The sequence below is a fragment of the Polistes fuscatus genome, unplaced genomic scaffold (assembly GCF_010416935.1).
Source record: "Polistes fuscatus isolate 324 unplaced genomic scaffold, CU_Pfus_HIC Scaffold23, whole genome shotgun sequence".
NCBI lineage: Eukaryota > Metazoa > Arthropoda > Insecta > Hymenoptera > Vespidae > Polistes > Polistes fuscatus.
Genome location: NW_025113100.1, coordinates 1,545,106 through 1,560,796, shown reverse-complemented (window position 1 = coordinate 1,560,796; position 15,691 = coordinate 1,545,106). Strand labels below are relative to the sequence as shown.

The window sequence follows — 15,691 nt, the reverse complement described above, 5'->3', positions numbered from 1 at the left end:
ATCAAAAGTAGCGCGGGGAAGACAAAGTTGTCATTCGTTGAAATACGGTCATCTTCGTACCCCCCACTTAACATTTTTTTCACTATGACAGTTAAATTCAAATGACTGCAGATGTCAGTAGCATAACTCGGGTTTTACGACGACGACGAGGACGAGGTCGATGTCAACAGTGTTTTAAAGAATCGAGGAAGCGAGGTTAATGTCGATCGTGTATAATCTGAAGTGCTTGATGCAGCCGGTGCATAGTGATATATAGTTTTACGTTAGTGAATTTAGGTATTGTGGAAGGGATATACAAAATCGTGAAGTGAGTTTAGAACGCGTCTGGCGTAGAAGAATAATAAGAAAGATAATTTGTTCGGATAATAAAAAAAATAAGAACCTGAGAATTCGGTTGCTTAATTGGTTGGTTATCATAGTTGTCGTACATAGTTGTTTAAAAGAACGTAAAAGGGTTGGGGAGGAAGGGGGCAGGATAACCTTCGCGCGGATGTCCGGCTCGCGCATGGCATCCCTTACCGGTTGAGAGAGTGAGACCTTTTTTTTTTCCAAGGAAAAGGGAAAGAAAGGAAAGAAGGGAGGAAAGAAGGAATAAGAAGAAGAAGAAGAGAGAGGGAAGGAGCCTTGAGAGGGGGGGAGAGAGAGAGAGAGAAAAGAGGTATCGTGCGGGGCCCAGCCTCTTGGCGCGCCTCCTCCTCTCGTGTTTCCTCTCGCGCCTCTTCTCCTCTTCCTTTATTCCTCTTCTCCTTTTCGTTGCGAGCGCCGAAAACCACGCATCGTTAAAATTACCCAACAGTGGGAGCGAGAGAGAGAGAGAGGGAGGCCCCGACACGATGACCGACAACCAAGAGCAGCAAACGCGCGAAACCGCGATAAGCAACGTCGAAACCGAGTACCTGGAGATCACCTCGAAGGAAGCTTGGCCGATTCTTTTTCAGGTAATCGTCAACTATTTTTCCTCTTCTTTTTCTTTTTTTTCTTCTTTTTTCCCTCTCTCTCTCTCTGCCTCCCTTTACCTCCCCCTCCTTTCTTTTTTTTTTATTCATTCATCAAACTCGTCTAAACGTTCCTCGTCTCGCTTTTCCTCCCTCTACTGCCCTCCTCCTCTTCTTCTTTCTTTTTTTCTTCCTTCCTTCCTTCCTTCTTCCCTCCCCGCCTCTCTCCTCCTCCTCCTCACCCTTTAGGTTAAATTACGCGAATGAAAATAATAATAAAAAAAAGCAAATTTTGTAACGACGACTACGTGACCATGACGAGGACAATCAAAAAAACCAAAACCAACCACGTTTACGATTATTTTCCTTCTGGATTATATATGTGCAACGAGTGCATAAAACTCTCGTTCGTATCAAACGCTGATCATCGTGCATTTTGTCTGTCTGTCTGTCTGTCTGTCTGTCTACTACTACGAGTAGTCATTAATGTCGTTTGTAATCTAAAACTCTAAATAGATCTCATTCATTTTTCATTAACGAGTATTACTAATATTAATCTCAACAATGTTAATCTTTAACAGCATATACGAAATGAATGCGGCAGTTATGGATATACCTTTAACGAATCTAAGAAACGACAAAATAGGAACTTGAATCGTTACAGAGATGTGTCTCCTTATGATCATACCAGAATCGTTCTTAAAAGGGGCCCATGCGATTATATTAATGCCAATCTGATACAGGTATTTATACATCGATAGATGTTCAGCGACAAACTTATAAACAGTTCGATATACTATTTGTTACCTTAGGTTGATCGTGCACACAGACAATACATTTTAACACAAGGACCACTGCCATCTACCGCTGGTCATTTCTGGCTAATGGTATGGGAACAAAATAGTAAAGCGGTATTAATGTTAAATAAGATTATAGAAAAAGATCATGTGAAGTGTCATCAATATTGGCCTCTGGATAATACGGATAGTACCATGGATTTCCCAGATGTCGGTCTTAAAGTAGAGTACATTAGTAAAACAGAGACCCCAGATTATACCACAAGAACATTACGGTAAAACAAGTGTATATATGTTATTTGTATGATTAATTATATATTTTCGATGTGCATAAGATATTTTTCATTATTTTTTCCTTTCTTTCGTTTTTTAGAATGACAGATCTGGAAACATTGGAAAGCAGAGATATTTTACACTTCCATTACATTACTTGGCCTGATTTTGGCGTGCCTCAAAGTCCTACAGCCTTTTTACATTTTTTAGCAGATGTTAGACAATCAGGAGTATTAAATCAAAACGTTGGGCCACCTGTTGTTCATTGTTCTGCTGGTATTGGAAGATCGGGAACATTTTGCTTAGTAGATACATGCCTCGTTTTAGTAAGTCGATATATTTATATTAAATATTATACAGCAAGATATTAAATTATATATTTCCGAAATATTACGTACGAACGAATATCTCAGAAATTGCATTAATTTATTTCTCTGCAGATAGAAGAGAATGGATTGAATTCAGTAAATGTACGAGACGTTTTGATGGAAATGAGAAAATCCAGAATGGGTTTAATACAAACACCCGATCAATTACGGTTTTCATACGCTGCCATTATTGAAGGAGCTAAACAATTGCCGTCTAATAACGTGGTAACTAATACCAATTCGCAGTAGCACAATGCTATTAGCTATATCTGATTATAAAATGAAATATGTCAACAAATAATATGATCTTCTATATGCATATGGTTTTCTTGTATAACAGTAATTATTCTATCGTTATAATATTTAACATTCTAATAGCATTGTTCTACTGTGATACTACATAACGATTACTCTTTTCTAAATCAATTGTGATTTACAGAATGTCGACAACAATGAAATAGTAACAAATCATTACGATGTCGTTAACAACATCAATAACTCATCAATAGAGGAAGAAGATGAACCTCCACCTTTGCCACCACCGAGAGGAGAATCTTTACAACGTAGCATGATTGCAGAATTAACTGCTAATACGAATACCGCAAACGGTGATTTTTATTGTCATTTACGGAAGAAGAAAAAAAATCGGTATCGATGGTTTGTACAATATCTTTTTTAATATTTAACAGCAGACGAATTAGGTGGACCACCGGATAAACCGTTGCCTAGAGAACCATCAACGTGTACGCAACCGTCTACAAGTCCTCCTCCTACAAATTCTACATCAATTACAAACAAAATTCACGAACAGAATTCCGATGGTGCTGTATCTTCGGCCGACATTGTCAACGATAGCGAAAGTTCTTTTCACGCGAACAGCCCTCCGTCCAGTCCTGATGCGTGAGTATTCTCTTTTACGATTATAAAAGATGAATTTTAAAAAGAAATTCTACTCGTTTAAATGTTATTATTAATTTTGTTGTTTAATCGTATTAATAGAAAAAGTGAATTACGTCAACGCAATCTTGATAAGAAGGAACGACTGGCTGCACAAGTTCGTGAGATGAAACGTCGGCAAAAGGAAGTCGAAGAATGGCAAAAACTCAAGAGGTCATTATTTAAGCCCCTTACAATAGGCATAGGTGCAGCAATTGTTGGTGGGGGTGTTTTAGCACTTGTTGGCTATTTGTATATGCGTGGTTAGAATGATAAGATTACAAAATAGTATCACTATTTTATAGATAGATATATATATATATATATCTATATGTATATATATATGAAATTGCAAGTGATCGGTGATACTAATAACGATGCACGTATTTTGAGAAATCCTTTTATTCTCAATTCAAGATCTTCATATCTTGATCCTTATTAGTTACTACTATTCTCTTTTTAAACCTTAGCTAATTAGAAAAGAGAATCGTGTGAGAGGAAGTTAACTATTCACGATAACAGAATCATCTGTTTACAAATATATCTAGCGAGTGATTCTAGACGATCACTTTCTTCTTCTGATGATGATTGTGTCGTGTTAACAAACGAGAGGTGGTAACATTATCTATAACAAACGAGAGATGGTAACATTATCTATAACAAACGAGTACGACTAATATAACACTTGTTATTTGAGCATTAGAAGAAGAAGAAGAAGAAAAAGAAGAAGACGACGATAATGAAAGAAAACAAAAAAAGAGAGAAAAATTAGATATTAGGGGGAAAAAAACCGATCGATGAGAAAAGAGCTGAAATTTTCAATTTGTATTTTTATATTACGGTTCATTCTATAAGTATTTGAAATTAGAATGCATGTCCATTACCAGATCCTTGCTAAGATTTCGTCATACCGTATCATGATTCATTAGACAACTATTAAGACGTGTTTTTGTATAAATGTGTAATGGAAAGGTATAACGTGTACGTTTCAAAGAACCTGCACTTCCTAACTTTTCTAAGTAATTATTATCTTACGAAATACACTTGACATTTCGCGTTCAAAAAGTTATTAACAAAGTATCATCAAACACACATCCATTCTTGTCGCAGTTAATTACACGTAACAATTGAAATAGCAGTCAATTTTTTTTCTATTTTTTTTTTTTTTTATAAGTAATGTTTCTTTCACGCATCTCGATTTGATGTCATACGACAGTTAAACTATTCTTGGAAAATACTTTTTCGAGTATTCAGTTAATTCAAACTCACTTGAACGCGAAGTATAACATTGAAATATGCAATTGTTGCATATTATGTTAATTATTTGTTGCTGCATTGTCGCTCGTTTGTTTTATTTTGTTATTTTATTTCTTTTTTTTTCTCTATTTAGTATTTTAACTAATAAGGAAGTAAGATTTACACACACACGTCAGTTTTATATATACATGATTAAATATAAACAAAAAAAAGAAGCAATTTTTAAATAGTTATAGTATCTAGTGAGAGATTCAGGGTACGAAAAAAAAAATCATGAAATTGACAAGCACCTCATTATCTTTATAGCGTGTAATAGGTATGCTTGTGAATAGAATTAGAAATTGTTATACAACAGTCACACTCGTAGCATCGTAGATGTTTTTTAAACTATTTGCCATTAATATAAAGAAATTTGCTCGTTCACTAAAATGTTTTGTAGCAAGTGAACAAAATGAGAAAGGAAAAAGAAGAAGAAAGAGGAAAAAGAAAAACACAACATCCAGTTAAAAGAGAAAAAGATATAAAATAAAGTAGCAATTATATACGTATAATCGATTCACGATACTACATTAATTAACATTAACGATTTCTTTTTATAGTTTGATATTTAATATAACAAAAGATAGGATATAATTGTCTTGTAAAGTATCGTTCGTTTAAAATATTAATTTTACTTACACAACTCGTCTATTAAAAAAAGTAATGAAACAGATGACTTATAAATATTTTTCTTTTGTTAAAAACCAAAAGGAAAAATAATATTTTTGTGTGTATTTGATCAAAAATTTAAAGACAAATCTTTAGTATTCGTGTTATTCGAGTTTTATATATATTATAAGTTCATTTCATTTTGTTTTTCATTTTGAAACTACATAATTGGAGAACTTTAAACGATAAACGATCGATTCATTATTTTTTTTTATTTTTATTTCCTTCCATTTTACACTGATAACATTCCTCGTTACGTAGAACTACAGTTGTAAGGGTTTTTTTTCTTTTTTTTTTCTTGGGAGTATTAAACAAATCTTGAAAAGAAAGAAAAAAATACAATGGGGATTCGGAATTCATGTTTATAGTGCATTTAATCCGGCCATTACTTGTTTCCTCTTTGTTTTATGTTATACGAAGTGTTTGGAAAAAAAAAAGAAGAAGAAGAAGGATAAAAAGTAAATAGCTACAATTGAGAATATTAATGACGCATAGTAGAAATATCCCCCTCCAATTTTAAAGGAAACTCGACAAACTGGGAGGGATATATCTCCCTACACTGTCTGCCATTAAATGCTCTCAATTGAAAATGTCAATGAGACCATTAACTAAACTACAGTTTTATACTAAACTTTCTATCGATAACATTTAAAACTATTTTCTAAAATATTTGACAAGTTGTTATAACGATCTATTTGAATTATTTTATCATATTGTGCTTTTACTTTTTACGAATATCAATATAGGATATATGAAATTAACAAAACGTGAACGTTTAAAACAATATAATTAAAAGTCTTATTTTAAAACGTATGATTTATGTTTTTCAAAAAAAAAAGAAAAAAAAAACACATATTGAGCAAAGGGAAGACTGAGCATGGCTAGTAATTTCTCTCTCAAAAAAAAAAAGAAAAAAAAAAGAAAAGGAAAAGTAAAGAAGAGGAGAAAAATGATGAGAAGTAAATGAAAAGAAAATATTAAGCTCGTATTATTTGTATAACGAGCTATATACTATTTATCTATATATGTATTCGTAAGTCACGAAGAAACAGTAAAAAAGGAAAATTATGATCGTATTTCAATAGACGAATAGTTGCAAGAATGTGTTGATATAATCAGTATGTTTTTCCTGATCGTGCTCACTTGAGAGAAAGAGAAAGAGAGAGAGTTTGTGTTAGAGGATGTACGAGAAGGAGATGCATGAGTGTGTGTATATGTATACGTGTTCGTTCACAAAGGTGTATTTTTTACTTTCATACTACATTATTAAAACACATTGGAATACGATCTTTGAAAAGAACTTATAGGAACCATTAGAATATAGATAGACGCGTGTTCATTTTCCATCTTTACGTACGCGAGAATATATTAATATTTATGATATATATATGTATGTATAAATGTATAAACAAATACATTTATATACATACAACGCATATACGTGTATTCCTCTTGTAATTCCACGTATGTGTTAACTTTATAACTCTGTTTTAATTACACAAGTGCGCTAACAAGTGAAAGGAAAGTAATGGGGAAAGAAATAATTATAAAATAATACATCTACTATATATATATTATCAATATTTTTCTCGTTGCAACAATTGTGTATACGTCTAAATAGATGCTAACGACAAAAGAGGAAAAAAAAAAAAAGAAAAAAGAGAAAAACAAAAAAGATTAATGCAAATTATGTTGTACCGTCGTCGAATATGTCCCATTGGTTTTTTAATTCAAGTTCTTCGTCGTTTCTTCTTTTTCTTTTTTTTTTTCCATATATATATATACGATTGCAACTATTTTTCAAATAATTTTTATTCTCTATACACGTTAATATTGTTACACACACAGCAGAAAGACCCACACGCATTAAATAATATAGACACGATAGCAAAATGAAATATACTTAACGCGTTATAATAATTATTATCGTACCATGTTAGAAATAATCTCAGAAAGAAAAAGAAAAAACATTGTCTATCTTCATTGCGATAGATTATTGAAGCCAAAAAAGAAGAAAAGAAGAAAATAAATAAAGGTGGAAGAACACGCGTACTAAACTTTTTACTTCTCGGTCGATTTGAAAAGACTGATGTAAAGATGACAAAGTAGAAAAAGAAAAGAAAAGAAAACAAAAGAAAAGGGTGGTTTGCGATAAAAAAAAAAACTTTTAATGCCTTTCACACATTTTTGTCGAATAATTAAATAGTCAACGAGATAACGGAGCCTAACTGGCTGAAACTAAAACTCACTGTTTGTATGAAAAAGAAGAAGAAGAACAAAAAGAAGGAAAAATAGAAGAACAGATTGGCAACTAACAAATAAACAAACAAATAAAAAGAAGAAGAAGATATAAAACAAGTAGGCGGTTGGTTACACTACCTCTGTGTTTGTGCTAAGGCAGGGATGATGATTTTTACTATCAGGATATGCTTTAGAAGCACGGTGCTAATTAAAAGTTCCCAAAACAAAACAAAAAAAATAAAAAAAAAAGAAATAATAAAACTGGTATGCGCTTTAAACGTGTCCTATGTTGTGTACGCCTGTCTCTTTGTGTATTGTACGTGTGTATGCGTTCGTGTACGAGCAATTAGAATGAATGACGATGAATAAAAAACATATTTCTTTTTCGTGGAAGATGCATTAAAAAGAAAAAAATAACAGGAAGGAAGACAGTGCAATTATGAAAGAAAATTAGGATGCGAATGAATGTGAGTGAGTATGTGTATGTATGTATGCATGTATGTATGTGAAAGAGAGAGAAAGAGAAGATAAAAGGGAGAGAGTGAGAAAGGCACCGTTGTAATTCTCAATTGTAACAGATAGTAATATGCCGAACACACAGAAACATGTGGTTAAGTGCCTACTCGTAACTAAAAAAGTAACAAGTAAAAAGAAACTCTGAATTACAAGCAATTATTCTCTGGCAAGATTGATAGCACATTAAGGTGGACCTCTAATTATACAAGAAGAATTACGATTAATTGATGGTAGAATAATTTTCCGAAGAAATATGCGAATCGTTTTTTATATTATCCGACAATACACGAAGTAGTAGACGATAATAGCAATTATAATTAAAAAAAAAAGCACGCCCACGCGATTTTTTAAATCGGGATCGTGCTCGAGCGACGATATGATAATATTTGTCCGTAATTATTATAGGAAAGAAATGAAATTATTAAAAAAAAAGAATACAAAAACTACAACACCCCCCTCAAAAGAAAAAAAAAAGAAAGACAGAAAGGGATATTCTAACTCGTGAAACGGTGACGAATTATTAAACGTCGCTTTGTAAGCCAAAAAAAGAAAAGAAATAATAATATTAACGAAACGTACACGACTTTTTCCTTCTTAACGAAAGAGTTTGGAAAAAGAGTATAATATCTAATTTTCAATATAACAAAATATATTCGCGTATTTATACAGAGATAGAAAGAAAATAAAAGAGAATAGGCAAAAGTAGACAAATAAAATTAGTAAGCCTTGTGTCAAAAATAATACGGAGATGATAGTCGTAAAAGTATTTAAAAATGGAAAAAAAAAACAAAAAAATAAGAACATGATTGGCTTACACCATAATCTTTATGTATAGTGTATCGTACTATTATTTAATATAAACTACGAACAATGATTATTGATTATTACGAACTAAAACGAAGAAAATGATAATGAAAATAATAATAATAATAATAATAATAATAATATAATATAAAATTAAAAAATTAAACTGGAACGCGTCTCGAAACAAAAATTTATGTATGACATAGCAATCGCTATCAAGCATACACGTTACGTATATTTTATCCGTGCAATTAAATTAATTAATCCATCTCATTAACATACAATGTACCATTAATTATCTCTCTCTTGTTGTTTTTTTCTTTTTTAAATTTATAATTCGCTAATTTGTATGAGTATATATATATATACAAATAACGTTTAGTACTTTAGGATACATGATTTAAATTCGGACAATACGGCGACTGATGGTGGTCAATATACAAGGATAAGAATACATTATAAACACATACCGAAGCATCGAGATGAAAAATCAATGTGCTCGATAGTGTATGTGCGTGCCTGCGCGCGCGCGCGTGCGTGTGTGTGTGTCGCATATATAAATATATAAATATAAATTATCGTTTATTCTACACTCTGGTTAAATTCTTTTTTTTTTCTTTTATTTTTTTTTTATAGCGAGAGAAGTTAAATGATCTTTAAATTAGATTAGAAATTCATACTTACGAAATGATAATGATGATGATGATGACGATGATGATGATGATGATGATATGAACAGTCGATCAATATAGGAAAGATTTTGTAATACTTTCCTCAAGTTATTTTATTTTACCCCTCTTATCAACGGATCATCCGATAAAATAATGTTTGAACAAAATCTAACCCCGATCGCTATCTTTTCTTTTTAAAATACTAAATTATTATAACATTAATTATATCCCTACAAATTTTTTCTTTGCATATGTGTATTGTGTGTTTGACGTATGGATTGTTCGTTTGTATGAGTATTGTGTTTCTCCTCATTAATTATTATTATTATTATTATTCTTATTCTTATTATTATTATTATTATTATTATTATTATTATTATTATTATTAATATTATTGTATAAAATATTCAAATTACTACTTAATCTTTTCTCGTAAAATAATTTTTAGAGAGAACTTCATCTATTGATTTCTTTCAGATCTAAAAGCGAAACCGAAAGCAGCGAAACTGTACACGAGGAAGCCGAATCTACGATCTAAAAAAAAGTAGACAAAAAAAAAAGATTAATAAAAAATAAACCGCGCTACCGAGCAATAAATAATTTTATGTATATGTATATATACATATATATTTATTATATATACATATATGCAAATACATATATATAATATGTATGTGCTCAACCTCGCTAAAGAAAAGAAAAAAAAAAGAAAAGAAAAGAAAAACTTTTTATTTGTACTTTTTATTTTTTTATTTTTTAAACCCTAAAAACGATTGAAATAGAGAGAGATATATATATATATATAAAATCAGTATTTTTTTTCTTTGGAATGCATTTGACAATATAATTAAAAAAGAAAGAAATTATAACTTTGTTCCTTAAAATACGATTAATCCCAACGAGCATTAATAATATATTGTTGTTTTTTATTTTCTCTAAGTTTTGTTCATTAAAATTCCTCCAGAGACTTAATCAACACGACAAAACTAGATATAATTATATAAAATAAAAACCCACACAAAAAGATATATTCTTATCTTATAAAGCTATACTATTATTATATATACGATACGTCATTCTATTTTTTAACAGATAGTCTGTGATTATTCTTCTCACGTATTTGTCTGTCGACGTTTTAAACAAACGTCCATCATCCGTCGTTGAAGAAAATAATTTTTGGAAACGTGTATCACGTGATTGATTTGGAAATATCTAATCTATATAAGAATGATGATGATGATGATGATGATGATGATGATGATGATGATGATGATGATACATTCTAACAAATCCTAACGTGCCTCTTTCTTACTTTCATAATTACATATTATACAACACAACCAACCATCATCTGATTTTATTCGTTAAGGAAGATTTAATAGATCAGACCATTTTGTATATGAATTATTGATAGCAAGAAGAAAACTCACAAATTTACACATCTTCGTATGATCCATCATATATATATATATATATATATATATGAATTAAAAAATAGGAACGAGTTGTTGTTAAATTATTGGCTGAATAAAATAAATATCTTAGTCAATTGAAATCTAACGTTTTCATTACGGTAATAACCGATTGTCCTCGTCGATGGAAAAATGAAGGAGTGTGTTGGGTACGAATTTGAAATGGATGGGTGTTAATTCTATAGGTTGGGCTCTCACATATGAAATATATATTAAGGAAGCTGATATAATATAGAAAAGTCAATTTTTAAAAAACTGTAATTATTATTAATCGTAATAATATGATTATTGACAATGACGCGGCTATGTGCACATTAAAACATCTTATCTGTATCTTACAAGACCAGCTTTCTTGTACACTATATACAATAACTAAATATTATACTCATTTGCATTATAGTAAAACTATGTATATATATAATTATTAAATTCATTGTTATTGTTATTATTATTATTATTATTATTATTATTATATTATTATTGTTATTGTTGTTGTTGTTGTTGTCGTCTTCGTCGTGGTCAGCGCTTTTTTTTTTCTGCTGTTTCTATTATTATTGTTGTTTGTTATTAGTATTATTATTACTATTAATATTATCATTAATATTATTATAATCAATATCAATATTATTCATGTTTTATTTCTTCTTGTTTACTATTACTATTCATTATTATTATTATTATTTATTTATTTATTTATTATTATTATTATTAGTAGTAGTAGTGGTAGTAATAGTAGTAATAGTAGTAGCGTAGATTCACTATTATTATTATTATTAATATTATTATCGACATTATCAATACTAGCGTTCTAATTGAATTTATTTAATTACTTTATGCGTAAGAAATGATTAAAAATTAACCAAACGTTTATTATTATTTGAAATTATTTACAATATAGGCTCTTAAAACTTGACTTATCATTTGAGAAATAATGTACATATTGATAGAGCTTTAAACGTGTATATATATAAAAGTAAGATTTGGAAATAGTTTCTTCTATTCGGAAAAAGAAAATTCGCAAAATCATTTCATCAATTGCATTTAACTGCAGTATTCTACTAGTTCTTATTGGTGGAACCAACGCACTCGCGCGTACCTTTACACGTTGCGTGCTCTGTGTCTGTGTCTGTGTCTGTATCAGTTGTCAAAAGCAAACACAAGATATAATGATGTGTGTATATGTGTTTGTGTCAAAAAATACCAAGAGAATTCATAATGCTTTGTTAATAATTAATTTTCAACAATACTTTTTTACCAATTAATTATTAAACTATAATTGCTTTTCTTGCGTTCATATATATTTGTTTTTATATATATATATATATGCATAAATGTATAATTGTGTGTGTGTGTATATATATATATATATATATACATACATACATATATACATACATATATACATATGTACATACACACATATATATTATGTATATATGTAATATAAACGAAAATGGCAAAAATTGTTTTAAATCAAATTTAAATTTTGAGGAAAGCCAACCCAGTCATTGAACTCTCTTAGTTTTTAAAATGCAAGATGGCGCGGAAATGTCTTACTATCGTATCGTCGGCCCCGTCTCGTCATTTTTACGATCCTTTCTTAGGGAAGAACGGATTATAAATCTTTTTCTTTTTTAACATTTAATACGATCTTCGATTTATATTTGATCTAATATATCTTCCTTTGTTTTTATTTCAAGCGAATATATATATAATTAATCGATTATAAATAATTTTCTCTCTGTCAGTGCGAAGAATCGTTTTGTTTCTTACTTTCGTTCCTCGTAAAACCAAGCCAAGGGCGGATTGATTAAAATTTAACCGACCGAATTATTTTTGACAGTACAGTTTAGAAATTGATTAAAAAACGACACGATAGGGATTAACGTTCATTATTATTTCGGCGCGATCTTGCAAATTATTTCATTGAACGACAAATAATAGCTCATCGAAAAATAACTTAAAAATCATTTGAAAGTGATACGACCGTATATGATAACACAGCCATTATGCAAGCTTTTTTTTTTTTCTCTTTTTATATACGAATCACAAATTTCTGGTTCGTCAAACAGATACGGATTGCATACACACGCATATCCATACATGCGTTAATAGAGAGAGCCACCCATATATACACGCAGCATACACACACGCGCGCGCGCGCACGCGTGCCCATACAAATTTTTACATACACGCACAAATTGCATACTTACATACATACATTCAACGTTATTTCCAGCTTGTTGTTTGTTTGTTTATTTATTTGTTTTTCGCTTATCGATAGATCGGTACGAGACTTAAGACGAAATAAATTGTTTTTCTTAATTTCCTTGTTTGTTTTTTTGGTGTCAAACTTTACCAAGTTATCGTAATAAAATCGTATCAACTATCTTGACATAAATAATTGCACATGTAGATTAATAAGAAGTTAGATTTAAACTTTCGTCGAGAATGTTTTTACAATTGTGTGTGATGCTCGTTCAAGCATTCATTTCATTTATTTTCTTTCTTAGTTTCTTTTTCTGAGTCAGTCATATAACGAAGATATGCATGTAGGATTAATTAATAATCAATTAATTATATCGATAATTATAAAAATGTTACCAATCATTTTCGTCTTATATCTCGTACTTTTTCGTAAAATCAAATATTTAACACATATCGCTTTTTTTTGTTTGTTTGTCTTAACAATCTTGGACAGCATTAAACTGAAATAATAATAATAATAATAATAATAATAATAATAATAATAGTAATAATATTAATAATAATAATAATAATAATAATAATAATAATAATCGATAATATTCTATGTGCAGTCATTTAAATTATAATTTCGCATCTATCTCTCTCTCTCTCTCTCTCACACTTTCTTTTTCTCTCTCGAAACTGGTACAAAATGGCACGATCGTTTTTTCTTCGTTAACCATGAGTATTATAATGTATACGCATCATAACTCGACACCTACTTAGCGCGATTACAAATTACCGGTTTGTTTTTTCTTTCTTTTCTTTTTTTTTCCCCCTCGTGTGTTCTGTCTGTGTATGTGTGTGTGTTGCCTATTTTATTTTAATAATTATTTTAATTTTTAACTGTAGATTTTTAATTTAATTTAATTTAATTTAATTTATTACTCTTTTTATTTTTCTTCTTCTTCTTCTTTTTCTTCCTCCATTATTTTTTACCCACGGTATATAAAAATGAGCAACAAAAAAGATGCAGCGGTGTAGTAGTAGTAGTAGTAGTTGTAGTAGTAGTAGTAGTAGTACTAGTAGTACTAGTAGTAGTAGTAGTAGTAGTAGTAGTAGTAGTAGTAGTAATAGTTATAGTATTAGTAGTAGTAGTAATATTAATAATAATGATGATGGTTAAAAAATGAGAAGAAAAAAAAGAAGCGAAGAACAAAAATCTGTTTGATTTAAAAAATAAAAAACAAAAAGAATCTTAGCGTTTTATTTATAATAAATAATAACTTTCTTGTCTTGGGGAACGACACAAACTATGTGTATAAATAATAAATAATTTTTCTTTTCTATATAAACACAATAATTGAAGCTGTGTGCAAGCAACACTTTCGGAAACGAGTTAAATAAGGATAATGCGTATAACAGGAGTGTGGGAAGGACAGCGTTCATGGAGGGGTTGAAAAAAGCATGGTTATTAACAATATTATTACATACATATAAAAAGATAGATAGATAGATAGATAGATAGATACAGAAATTAAAAAAAGAAAAAGAAACGTCATACTACAACAGAAAAAGAAGAGAAGAGAGATGATTTAAAAAAGAACAAAAAAAAAAGTATAACAAGAAGACACATTTGTTTTTTCTTTCTTTCTTTCTTTCTTTCTTTTTTTTTCTTTCTTTCTTGTGGTTAATAAAAATATAGTCCAAGTTAAAGAACGGGCTTTTATCTATTATTTCATGTTGGACGAATTGAAAAACGAACAAATGAAATTTTTTAAATAACGCGTCGTCGTGTAAGTTTTCTTATGTAACAACGAGAGTAAAAACACTTTCTTTCGAGTTCTGTACAATTTAACAACGCGATATTCTTTCTCTCTCTCTCTGACCTCACCCCTATCTACACTGTCAAATAAATAAATTTGTCATTTATCAAATTTAACGCAGCAAGTATCATAATATACTTCTCCTGTTTTCCTTTCTTTTTTTTCTCTTTTTGTTTCTGCTAAGACAAATTAATTATTCGTTTTAAAAATTTTCGAGAAATAAAAACACGTCTCTTTCATTCTCTCTCTCTCTCTCTCTTTCTTTCCCTTTCTCTTTCACCCTTTCATTCTTTCACTCTCTCTCTCTCTTTCTCACACACACACACACTCTCTCTCTCTCTCTCTTTCTCTCTTTCTTTCCCTTCTCCATATCTTTTGGTTAGTTTTCAATTTTTTTCGTCATATATACTTTTTACGTTTATTTAATATATAATAGTCTTTTGGAAATATATTCATAATGGGTGTGTGTGTCTGTTTTTTTTTTCTTTTTTTTTTTATTAAAACTTTTTTAATAGCTAAATTTTTTTTTTAAGTTTTTTTTTTAAAAACCGCTCCTTCTTTTTTAAATTAATGATTTCGAGAAGTATTCTTTGTACAGAGCATAATTGTTTTATCGTTCCGGCATTCGTTAAGGTCTCTATCGTTAATAAAAAACACCCACATCTCGCAAATTGTGCAACTAACATTTTGTCTTCTCATT

General features: G+C 30.0%; 1 protein-coding gene across 4 annotated transcripts; it reads left to right on the top strand.

The window, feature by feature from the left end:
- Positions 1-90: 90 nt before the first annotated feature.
- On the top strand, positions 91-10,095 carry LOC122518233 (tyrosine-protein phosphatase non-receptor type 2). Of its 4 annotated transcripts, XM_043637035.1 has the most exons (9): positions 91-938; positions 1,517-1,678; positions 1,748-2,007; positions 2,106-2,331; positions 2,446-2,598; positions 2,813-2,981; positions 3,063-3,273; positions 3,373-3,483; positions 9,984-10,095. In XM_043637035.1, exons 1-9 carry the CDS (start codon positions 834-836, stop codon positions 10,042-10,044), a joined length of 1,458 nt encoding a protein of 485 aa, XP_043492970.1. In that variant the 5' UTR covers positions 91-833; the 3' UTR covers positions 10,045-10,095. The 4 variants fall into 4 exon arrangements, with proteins under 4 accessions (XP_043492970.1, XP_043492969.1, XP_043492968.1 ...); XM_043637034.1 differs by lacking the exon at positions 9,984-10,095 and having other exon boundaries at positions 2,446-2,595; positions 3,373-5,018; XM_043637033.1 differs by lacking the exon at positions 9,984-10,095 and having other exon boundaries at positions 3,066-3,273; positions 3,373-5,018.
- Positions 10,096-15,691: the final 5,596 nt, after the last annotated feature.

Bases quoted from the DNA above. Each gene is read 5' to 3' on its own strand.
- LOC122518233 (XM_043637032.1), top strand. From the start codon at position 834: ATGACCGACAACCAAGAGCAGCAAACGCGCGAAACCGCGATAAGCAAC. The intron at 2,008-2,105 runs GTAAAACAAGTG...TTCGTTTTTTAG, and splicing joins TATACCACAAGAACATTACG to AATGACAGATCTGGAAACAT. The intron at 3,274-3,372 runs GTGAGTATTCTC...TCGTATTAATAG, and splicing joins CCTCCGTCCAGTCCTGATGC to AAAAAGTGAATTACGTCAAC.